The 12,424-nt window shown below is 38.9% G+C and overlaps 1 protein-coding gene across 2 annotated transcripts in view; it reads right to left on the bottom strand.

The window, feature by feature from the left end:
* Positions 1–84: 84 nt before the first annotated feature.
* atf6 (activating transcription factor 6) overlaps positions 85–12,424 on the bottom strand; it is a 31,182-nt gene continuing 18,842 nt past the window's right edge. For both annotated transcript variants that reach the window (XM_020080887.2, XM_069522172.1), the window contains 2 exons: positions 10,110–10,194; positions 85–1,928 (listed from right to left, as the gene is read on the bottom strand). In XM_020080887.2, the coding sequence (XP_019936446.2) occupies positions 1,732–1,928; positions 10,110–10,194 (282 nt within the window). In that variant the 3' untranslated portion in view covers positions 85–1,731. The remainder of the gene's footprint in view (positions 1,929–10,109; positions 10,195–12,424) is intronic.

Genomic DNA, 12,424 nt, shown 5'->3' with positions numbered 1-12,424 from the left:
AAAATACAGTCAATATATTGTTGGACGAAAAAATGTAATAACGCAGGATTTCCCCGAAGAGCCCAAAAGAAGGACACACAGGTATAGTTAGAGAAAATCCAGTGTTTATTTTGGTTTACACACATAATAAAATACAAAAAACTAAACCTCACAAGTTTTTGAATTGTACTCTTGTTCTCTCCTTTAGTTCTGTCTTGGTGCAATAAAAACAAAGTGGAAAATCGTATATATTTTTGAAGACAAAAAGGGAAAAAACAGAAATCACACATACACAGAAGATCTGGTCTTAAAACAACACAAGTTTTTTTTCCTGGACAAGTTTCATGGGCATCTGTTGAGCTGAAGCATAACCATCTGTACAATCATGTAGCTAAAAGTCACAGAACTAAAGCATGTTGTTTTATCTAAACATAGAGAAACTGACCAGGAATATTTTAACTAATTCTGATTGTATAGAATTTCTTCAACTTAATTTACTTCAATGTTACCCCAACCTAAAGGTAGTCAAAACAAGTTGGTGGACATACAAAAATAAGGCATTTAATGTCAGAGTTGACGAGCCCAGACGCTGCTTTAACAGTGCAATTGTTTACTAGTGCACCAAATAAAATTGCAATTCAGTCCATGGACGGAAAAGTCTTCGTTTTTTTTACTAGTGGTTATTTATAAAAAAATATAAATAAAATAAGACAAATGCTGGCTTTTTAGTGGCAATTTCAAATTTGAGGATTATCAAATTTTCAGTAAAAAAGTTCTACATGTCCACCGAACTGACACTTCCCAAATCCCTCTATCTAAATTTAATATACATTCGATTTCCACCGTTTATAGTTTTATTTACAATATGTCTTTAGCTTTTCTTTGTTCGGTTAGAATAAAACGTTCCCACAATTAATAAGACTGAGGAAGAAAATAAAAATAAATCCTGGACAATTACTGTTACATAATAATGAAATAAATATGTATAGTATCTGAATCTGTTCATCAATATAAGTGAAGCACAGTGCAAAGACTAAAAATTAAAAAGTGGAATTCTTCATCTATATGTTGTTAAAAAGAGAAACTAACAAATAGCAGTTTGTGGTTCGTTACTGATTGCCTCTGGTGCCACGTGTTACTAATCTGACATCTCTTACTATTTCACAAATAAATTGACATTATTTGGAGAGTCACAAAGACCAAACGTGAGTAAGAGAGATGATTGCAGGAATCCATCTTTAGCCGAGGTATAAACACAGACGTTGTTGTGCTTCTGAACATTGATATCACAGATGTATTCTTCGGACTTGTCTTCTAAGTAAACCTGCTTTACATCAATGTGTTTTCTCTGTCCTGAAATTAAGAGGAGAAAGTAGAACAGACTTCAGAAGAGCTGCTATGGTAAGTATTTTTGTTATGATGGGGTGATTCAAGGTTCAATGCTCTGCCCCCTACCGCTAAGCAATTTCCTTATGCGAGACATCTGGGGTCACGGGGAGAGCGTCTGCTTGGACCCTATTACAGACTACCTCTGGAAATCGGTCCAAATAAAGTACTGCCTTCAAGCTACCTAAGGATGAGGGGTTTCTGCAGAGCACATTCATTCACATCTAAGCACAAACATAAAGTCAGTGGTAACACACCAGAATTATTCAAAAATATCCATCAACCGAAAACTGAGGTTTTATCTCGTGTTTGTGTTTCTGCGTATTTGTTGAATTGTTAGAAATAACGCAGGTGCCGATGGTGGTCCTAGGCAGACCCCATGAGCACGCCGACAGGAGGCGTGGCCTGGTTGTTGGTCGCGGAGTGATGGTAAAACGTTTCTGTGCGGTTGACCCGCAGCACAGGCGGGATGGTTGAAGACCTGATGTGGAGGATCCTGGTGTCCGTCACCTCACAGTCGATCTGCATCATCACCTCGAACTCTTTGTCCCCGATGACGCTGTCTGTGATAGCAGGAAGAAGAGAAGAGTCGTACTCGTGGATGCATCAACACATGAATAAATAAAGAAGGTTTTGCCCCTGTCCCTTTGCTTCTGTGTTTGTTTGTCTGCAGGATTGGGCAAAAACTACTGAACGGATTCCATGAAACTTGGTGGAAGGGTGGAACATGGGGGCAGATCCAAGATTTTGAATGTTTGAAAGTGATTTTAAATTGTGAAAAAGTTGGGAGATTTAGAAGATCTTTGAAAATGTCATATATTTCTCAGGGTGTAATTCATGGGGGTTGAAGGAAAAAATAACATCTTTAGGTATACTTAGAGTAAGGATATATCAATGTGTGCAATGTGGTGCAGCTTGATTGAATATAATGGGAGTGTTGGGCCTTCGCAGAGGTATATGCTCTACTGAGCCATTCCTGTTCCAGTTTTTATTTGCTTCTACGCGCCGTGGATTCGTATCACAGCAAAAGATTTAAAACAAGACAAAAACAGACTCCACATCATATTTCTCACTAACAAGTTTTTAAATGATGCGTGCAGCAAAGAGACATGATAGGACAGTATTATGGGAGCATAAAGGAGTATTGTTTGAGGCAGAATGGGGGGGGGGGGGGACCGCAGCGATTATGAGTGGAGGCTTGATTACAGATGGAGTCCAGAGGTGAGTCACATATGGGATTTCTCTGACATGGAGATAAACAAAACAACGCTAACCAAGAGCAGGACATGCACATTTGGGAGAAGCAAAGTCTGGCACGAGTGGGGGGGAGAAAGACAGAGTGCGATCACTGATGATGAGTCAGGTTCCTTCAGGCTTTTTTTTTTGTTGAGTTCAGAGAGGGAAAGAGGAAACTCTGACAGCGATCGATGCTGATGAGTCAGGAAAAAACCAAACAGAGCCTGCAGATGGTGTTCAGCATGATGATAAACACAAAGATTGTTGTTATCAATGATTAAATGTTTTGAAATTTTTCATTTTAACGGTCATTATGCTGTTTGATGTACAAACAAGCCATTACTGTGCTCTGGCTTTATCTTGGGAAATTCAAGTTTGGAAAAAGACGCTGGCCTTGAGACAATGAATGCTTCATGGCTTGTGGTCTCCCACAGCCTGGCTTTTACTTTGCCTGGAAGAAGAACAGCCTTTAAAGTGGACACTTGTAAAAGTCTTTGCTGGAGACAGTTACGATCAACATGCTGAAGGATGGATTCCTCATGTATTTACATCGAAGGTACAATATGAAACTTTGGTCACTCTCAATCAAAACAATTTAAAAAGTTTGATGATGTGGAGCAGCATCAGGTGCAAGTCATGTTCTGCTCTCACCAACTTCTTTAATCATATTTAAAATTTTTTTTTAGAAATTATTATTTTCTCATCTGTACATGTTCAATTATATATTTATGCTCTCATGCTGTGTGATTTTCACAATTGTTTTGAATTGTTTCCTATCGTTTGCCACAGCACCTCATAACTGTGTTATGAAATGTGTTATATAAATCAAGTTGATTATTTAATATTATGTTGACAGATGAGGTTATGTATTCAATTATTTACTCACTTTAGTTTAATTCCTGTTCCATTATTACGTGATATAATACAAACAGTGATATAATACAAACAACGAAAGGAAAATATTGAAAGCAGCTCCCCATGTGGATAACAAACAGCTCATTCATTTTTAGTGCATCCTTACATGACCCAGAAATGGAGCAGTAAGCATCTTAAAATGCCTGAGCGCTGCAAGTTGTTTAAAAGCTGCAGCCGTTTTTCCAGAGACACCTGTGCAACACATCAGCATCTTCTGCCCGTCTGAACTACTTCCATGGACGTATATTTTAGCAGCAGAGTATACGACAGCTCCTTCCACAGCCAGAAGAATCCACGGACGCTCACATCGTGAGGCGCTCAGTAGACGTAAGGCTGCATATGTATGACTTCATCTGAGGCTCAACTTCCTCTTTTTGCACCTGCAGTGAAACTGGAACTTTTTGGATTTTCTTTTCTGTGATTCAACAGACATCTCCTGGGTTTGGATTTAACTCCCAGTCACGCTATTTCCATGTCAAACCTCACTTGATGAGATCATAAATACTTTTCTTCTCTTTCAGTTCAAGGTCCTTTCATTATTGCAGAGTCAAGCCTGGGATGATTCTGTTTAGTGCAAATTAAACAGCTCTGACATAGAACCACTTAGCTAATTTCCTAATGTTTTGGGGCATTTGTCTTTATTGACAAGACAGCAAGTGTGAAATGTGGAGAAGGAATTTGGAAAGTCACACAATAAAGGGCCGGGTTGAACCTGTGGTCGCTGCAAGAGGCCTCAAGTCTCCTTATTCACGACGCTCACGTGCCAATGCAGCCACTGAACTAATTTCAATGAAATATCACATAGAAGTACCAAAAAGAGCCAGTGCCATTTGGTTGTGTTGAATCAAACTCATATATCCATCCATCCATCGTCTTATGCATACCCAGGCTTGGGTTGTGGGGGTACCCGGGCGAAATCGAGCATTCCAGACATCCCTCTACCTGGCCACGCTTTCTAGCTCCTTTGAACACAACTTCAAATCAAGCACTTTATAAGCTGGATGTGTACTAGGTAACTGCTTACACCTTCACCATATCAACTTTATAAAGTCATTGCTTTGTTTACAGCTTGTAAAAAAAAGTTGTTGACTCTCAACTCGGAGACTTCGTGTTCTGTTTCCCTTTAATGCGGTTGCGTGCCCCATAATTATTTTGTAAATGCGCAACGATTACAACATAAGTACACCGTAAATTTTGGGCCGAAATCTCAAAATTATCCAAGACTCAAATTGAATTCCCCTCATTGTTAACATCCTCATTGTTAACATCCTTCCTTCAACAAATTACCAAACTGTCTAACTTTTATTCAGCAAACTGCTCTCGAGGCCTGAGCAGCGTTAGAGGAAGCACACAAACAAACAGCCACGAGGCCCAACTTCAAACAGCAGCTCTTTGAAGCAGCTGCCAAATCTACCATCCTGCTCCGCGTGGTCTCCTTCCCCCTTTTACTGGTGCCATCTGGAGTTGTTCCAGAAAGTGTCAGCGACACAGTGAGCGGGTGTGTGCTGATAAAAGCCTGATGTCTGGCAACGGATGCATCTGAGGAAACCTGAGAGTGCATCTTGGGAGAATGGTGGCTGCCAGACTGGCACAGATTCTGAGGAAGTGTTTTTTTTCTTTTCACATGAGAAAGAGACATTTGATCATTAAATATAAACAAAGAATTAAAAGACATGTTTTGGTTCAGTAAACAATTATTTAGAGTCTAATTGGATGTCAATTGGGCAAATTAAACACATAACCTCCAAAACCTACCCATACAGCCAATTATCAGAATTTCATTTATTCTGAAAATACAAACAGTATGCTCACCTTTAAAGACAAGACAATGAAACTTATATAAAATATTATGGAAATGCCAATAGGGAACAGTAAAACAATGGTTTACCATAGCAGGAATGTGAGGCTGTGCTTTAAGCTAATGTCAACACACTAACATGCTCACAACGCTTACAATATTCACCATCTTAGTTTAGCCTGGTAGCATGGTTACATTTACATTCACACTACACATGATGCTTATGTAATGTGTCATTTGTTTTGCAGTTATCTGGTCATTAAATTAAGATTAGGAAAAAGGAGTTTACTCTCATCATTCAGAGTTGCTGAGATTTTCTGTCGGAATGAGAACCCACAGAAAAGTCACCCATTAGTTTGAGAGCTGCCGTTTTGATTTTAAGGTTTTAAGTTTGGAATTTTAGCCGGTGCCATCTCGGAAGTAAGAGTGAGCCAGACTGAGAGCTAGAGGGCACAAATACCCACCTACACCTGTGACCTGCACTCATTGGATCTCTATCTATTTGACTATAAATGGGAACATTATCTATAAAATGAACATCGTATTAAAGAAACAAACTCCAAACAAATTTTTACTAATGCTTGGCTTCACTTTCTGGACTTGGAGTCTACGTCCATTTTTATATACATTCTATAGTCTGGATCAAAGTGTTAAGCCAATGACTAACCAATTGATATTTCTATCAACTGAACAATGCAGCTTGCATGGCTAATGCTAAACTTTAAATATAAAGACTTAAGTAAATGAGGCAAATGATTAAAAGTTGCACAGACTGGAAGTTTATTTTGAATATTTGAGGATAGCAAGGGCTAAACATTTGGTTTGGTGAAAGTGCACTGTTTCAGGGGGCGGGTGGGGATGTTCTGTTTAGATTAGAGGAGTAGGAAAATCTGATCCCCAACTCCTTCAGCAGAGTGGAGCTCTACCTTGAACCAGCAGTGAAAGCTGCCTGTTAGCAACAGTGCACATGCACAATCTCAGCGCAGTAAAAATAGACTGCAGTCCCACAGTCGATCCACCTGTAAATGATGTCATCTGCAAAACATTTCTCTCCTCCAAACATGTCCCTTCCACTTGATGGAGCTGCTTTCAAACTCAGAGGATCATTAAATAAACACACCCTTCAGTCCATATAAAGAGCCACTGCTCAACCATGTACGCTTTTCAGGGAGAATGTAGGAGGTCAAGGTCAAGTAACTTCAACAGAACCCCCTGAACCGTGGACACGCAGCGAGAGTGAAACAGACGACGGCTTACATCAAAGTCTCGATCTTGGACGTTTGATTATTGACTGAGACAGACCAAACGATCGCTCCAGATTAGCAAAGTCAATCCACCTCCTCCAGATGCAAACCATTTAGTGACTGGAGAAGGAAGGCATTCCTAAAGGAGTGCAGTAACAGGGAGCTGGAAAGAATTATCCTCCACTGTCAAGCAATCAGGCTGCAGAAACAGGACAGTGTTTCTGCTTTTCTAACGGTCCCACTCTGCTAAATTGTGTACATTTGCACTTTATCACTTCAAGTTTCAAACAGAGACAACATAAATCTAAAAGGCTACTTAAATGCTGTCATCTGTTAGACACATGGGGTTTCGTATCTGATGGAGGGGACGACTATGCATGTTTTTCTATTTATAGAGAATCAAAGTCGTCCTTTCTTTGTCAACATTAGTTGGCTTGTGCTTTAACGATAGTTTGAGGACATACTTGGAGGAAGCCCCTTTTCCACTGGTCGAAAACCCAGTAACATCATGTTTTTGTCTGCAATGGATACAATCAGCATTCACTCCAGAGTCAAAACCTGTGTGGACTGTAGACTGTCTACAGGAGACACAGGTTTTTATCAGCTCTGGCTTAGTTTGGCAGTGATGTAAACCCAGGATAACACACAAATTTGGCAAGACAGCAAAGTGAGAGAGCACCACCAAATTTGGTGTGTTCATGGCATCGAACATGATTCAGCGGGGGGAAAAACAAAGAGGCAATCTCCTCTACTGGCACTGGGAAAGAAGTAATTTGCCTTTTGAAGCTGGTTTACCTGCATTAACAAACATATATACACAATAATTTTGGTGTAAAAGAGTTATAAAAAACTCCACATGATTAGATACAAACACTTTAAGGCTTGAGGCGGACAGCGAGAATCCATGTCAGATCATACAAATGGAAGACCTCTTTCTTGGGAATCACTCCAGACCTGATATCTTTCCCTGAATGCCATCTTTGTTTGGCCATTTCAACAATTAGCTAAAAGGGAGGTCTTGGATTTCACTATTTGCTGATATTTCAATGGACCATCTGACTGGCACAGACCCCAACATTCCACCCTGACAAGACCAACCAAGAACAATGTTTACCTTCATCACTCTTAATCTCTAACACCCCCCTCCCAGAAAAAAAAAAAGCAATTCTAAATGGCCATGTCTTCCATGCTGAGTAAGAGGCTCATATTCCACTGACTCACTGCTCTCAGCTGCTTAAAACAGTAATCAAATCTTTGCCACAGATGGACAGGTAGAGAGACATCAGGAGGCCAAGAGGATTTCTGATAAAACAGCCCAACAACAGCAGGCTGCTTTCCTAATTTCTAACTCCCTACATGAACAGTTCATCTTGGGTGGGTTTCCTCTCAGTTCACTGTCCTGCAGAATCAGTGAAAACCAGGCCACCTGTTAATAAACTCTGCACTATTTAGACACATGAGATTTCTTTCCACTGAATCCTCTGATGACCAGACTTTGAAATGCTACATTGATAATCCAGCAGATCTGAGGGGCCATGGAAAAAACGTACGATGAGCTCATTCAAATCAAGAACATGTGTGAACTTATATGATCCATAGAAAACCACTTGGCAACAAATGTGCCAATGGTAGTCAAGTGTATAAATCCTGCATGGGGGAGCAACAGTATGGAGGACTACAAGTGTCATGGAAATAGTAACAACGAATGTCATCAACGAACAACTGTTAGTTTTATGTAGGAGTATTTTAAGTCTTAATGAATACATAACAAAGAAATTTATTATTTGATATTTTAATGGACAATAAAAAGAGGGATTATGAAAGGATTTTACAAATAAAGTATAAATTAATTCATTATATTAAAAAGATATTTACAAAAACAATAATTATGTTAATAATTAGAATTTCAAAATTTAGTTTAAAAATACAAATAAATAACTTGATGCAAAAATTAAATTGAAAGGAAAATTTAGTTTCCAATAAGCTGCTCCCAGCTGCAGTTTCTTTTCCTACAGTGGTTTGATTTGCTGAGTCATTTCATCATCATCTAAGCTATAAATCATTTTAAATTTCTCTTTTTATTATTCTATGAAAATATCTAATAAAGAATCGCTTTGTTATTTTGATTATTTTTAATTGATAACTAAATGAATGTTTAAATAACTCTATCTTATCTACGTATAGATAAGAAGCAGTGAAACGCTTGGGCTCCAGCCACCCTATCACCCTGAAAGGATAAACAGTGTAGCTAATGGATGGATGGATGGATGGATGGATAGATGGATGGACAGATGGACGGAAAGATTGATGGATGTAGGAAATACTTAAGTTCTATTTCCTTCACACTTGGGATCCTCCACACTGAGGCGTACCCTGTGTTAACCAGTGTTCAAATATTTGGGTTGGTTTTTGAGGACAGGCTATCAAGAGCAAGGCTGAGTGCTTCTCAAAAGGGCTGATCTACACCACGCCCCCAAACTGCAACCAAGCATATCCTGATTACCACCCACACGGACAAACTATGGACAGCAATTGTTCTTTTAAAAGTTGGAAATGAAGCAGCCTTGAGCAACTGTATGTCCCTGCTCTACAATCTGAATGTGTTTTTATTTGCATTTATGTAATCTGACTTTTTGATCAATCACAGGCAGCCATTGTGTGCAACAATCACAGTGAACTGTCTGTCTCGTGTGCTCAAACCAAACTGCTTCTGTTTTATAGATTATATTTTGGAGTTCAAGGGCCAAGTGATGCCATGGAGGCCGTTCTAAAGCTCAAAAATAATATATGTCCTGGGTAATAACTCCAAAATTATAACTTCTCTGCTAAACTACTCCTGTCTGACGTAACACACCCACAAACCTACATTTAGCAGGTGGGAGAGGACACTTAGCAACACTACAAAAGGCAAGAACTCTCCAATCACTGTTCACAGAAAATCAAACATAAAGTCTCAAGTACACTCGCGTCCACTCAGTCAGAGGGTAATTGCAACACAAGCTATTACACAAGCTATTACACAAGCTATTACACAAGCTATTACTGGGGGGGGGGGCTTGTCCTTGTTAATAAAATCTGTGGTATATAGGCGATTTTAGGCTAGCATAGGGTATTTTGATGTTTGTGTATTATGTTAACATGACAAAGATCAATACATCTTATATTAATACATCTAAAAAAATACAAGTTTATGTTCAGGCCGCAATTTTACTTTCAGTACAAAGAGCCAAAAACAATGACGACATTTTTGTTTTGGCGTCTGTGCAGCAGAAAGTATAGTAAGAAGATGAAGGTCACGGAAACCACAAAGGGCTCAGAGGGAGGGAAGGAGCAAAGATCCTTTAGTAACAAGACGCCAGATGTCAAAGAAACTTTTTGGCAAAGAAAATCTCCAAAGAAAAACATAAACTCGAGTAATTAGGCTTAAAAAGCTCAAGTGCTCTGTTTAGGTTGTAATGCATTCTGTTGGGAAGGTGTAGTTCTGAATCTGCTCCCAGCTTCACTTTCATGATCAAACTCCTCGACTGTTGTGTCTGTGCTGCAGCACTTACCATTAATGTTCATTGCTGGCAACACCACAGACATCTTGGGTCGCCTCCCTTTATTGTGGTTGGTGGCAGGAAGTAGAAGATGATCCTGAGAACAAAGAAGGGTCATCAAATGGAAAATACAAATTATTTGGAAGCAAATAAAACAGTCAGCTGTGTGCATTCGCCAGTTGTTGATCAAGCTTTGGAGCACAAGTCAGAACTTTAAACAGATGATGAGCTTCCAATGATGATTACGTAACATCTCACATGGGTCATCGGGGAAGGTAGAAGACATAAGACAATAATTTCCATAAAAATTAAAATTGAGGACTTTCTCTCATGTTTTGCCTCATCACCTAAACAATTAAAACCACCACTACTTCAATACATTGGCATTTTGAAGCCCTTATTGAACTTGTTAATCCACTTGAAATCAGACATCAAAATGGCATTTACAAGCAAATACTTCATTCCTGGTGCAATTAAAATGAGCCTTTATGCATCTCGTTAGAAAATGTCAGGAAAGGTTTTCTCTGAGCACATCCTCTCAGGAGGAGTTACGACACAGAGGAATGCTGATGTGCGAACACACACGCGACCCACACAACACTTAAGGGCGGAGTTGAACTGTGGCTCGAAGAACAGATTCAAAAAGAAAGCCTTGAGTCATCTGTTGTGTGTTTTGAGGCAAAGCAACAGGCAGGAAAAAGTAGTAAAACAAAGCCTCTTAAATAAACTCTAAACCAGAACCAAAGACTGAAACAAGCTTGAATCACTGGAGAAATAAAGGATCAACAAACTAAATACAGAAAGGGACTTAATGGAATTAAAAAATGATTGACCAAAACCCTTAAATGATCAGGATTACTCATCAACAATGAAGTGACAATAGAGCTGCTGCTATTTTACACAAATTGCCCATTTGAGAAGACTAAATTGAGACAGGTAACTCCCACATTAATGGTATTGAGGCTAGATATTTTCCAGTTCAAACATAAAATATATTACAAATAACTGCTAAAAAAAGGAAAACCTAAATATATATATAAAATACATTTTTATTACGTACAATGAAAACATAAATGTCATCTCTTCTGCACCGTTCATTCAGAAGATTCAACTTTAAAATTGCAAACATAAACGCTGATACTGATGTCTATGAAAGACTCATACTGGCCAATCAGCAAGTGGTTGAGCTCTAATACGAATCTCTTGAAGACTTGCAGAAATGGGATGTGCTTCTTCTAAATACAGGTTGTTGTGTGTTATACGTGCTCATGGGTCTGTAAGGCAGCAAAGGGAGTATTATAACCCCTTGAAATGAATGAGTGTGTGAGTTGACTCTGCCTGGAGAGGCAGGAAAACACCAACCACATTACTGCTAATCATCAGGGGGCCAGCCGCTTGTCAAGCCGACACAACAGCTGCAGCTGCCATGACAACAGGTGATTTTTCCATGTTCCCTATTGGACCCAATCTACAGTGAAAGCCATCAGTGTTTCCACCACCACACCTCTATGCACACTTACACTAAGCCGCAGGTGCTAAAACAGCACGTGAAGTGAGGCGGGGCTGCGGTTGTAGAGTAAGAGCTGCGGCAGAGTTATGTTTTCCATCACTTCACCTCATTTCACAGTTAAACAAAGAGCCTGTAAAGTATCTGTTGAGGGATCAAAGTAACCTTGACCTTTGTATGACCACGTCTGAGTGTGCTTCATGCTGAAGAGAGTGACTTCAACTACTGGCAGAGGTGACAACAGGACATTATGAACTCTATGAAATTTTTTTTTTTTTTTTGCACAGAGGGGAAAAGTCAAAATTGGTGGTGATTTGTTTTAAAATCTTAGCAAATTCCAAATTTAATCCAGAGTTTTGGCAGTCGTGTGATAACATCATACTGACTGGAACAAAAAAACAAAAGCACACCCACTTATTCAGACACACAATCACACCCTGAAACCCAGGAAACAAAACACAAGCAAATGAAGTGTCTGCAAAAATGAAAAAGGTCGCGCTAAATAAAAGGCCAGTGATTGATGCTCTTTACACAGATTGAGTCTTATTATGTTAGTGCTTCTGAGTTACATAAGTTCAAAGTTAAAAAAAAAAACCTAATTACAATGATAATCACATCAAAAAGAGCAGACATGCGGTAAAGTGAATGTTGAGTAAAATGAATAGAATTACTGAAAGTCAGAACAATTACTATATCCCCATAGAGCTAACCATAAAGTTAACAATTAATTAACCAAAGAAAATCTATTTAGATAACCAATTAATTCTATATGTTTTTTTAAATCAAAAACATTGTGTGGTAACATTTTCTTAAAATTGAA

This window comes from Paralichthys olivaceus, chromosome 3 (genome assembly GCF_024713975.1).
Source record: "Paralichthys olivaceus isolate ysfri-2021 chromosome 3, ASM2471397v2, whole genome shotgun sequence".
NCBI classification, from domain to species: Eukaryota; Metazoa; Chordata; class Actinopteri; order Pleuronectiformes; family Paralichthyidae; genus Paralichthys; species Paralichthys olivaceus.
The sequence above is the reverse complement of the archived record's forward strand: the minus strand, read 5'-3'. Positions and strand labels throughout refer to the sequence as shown.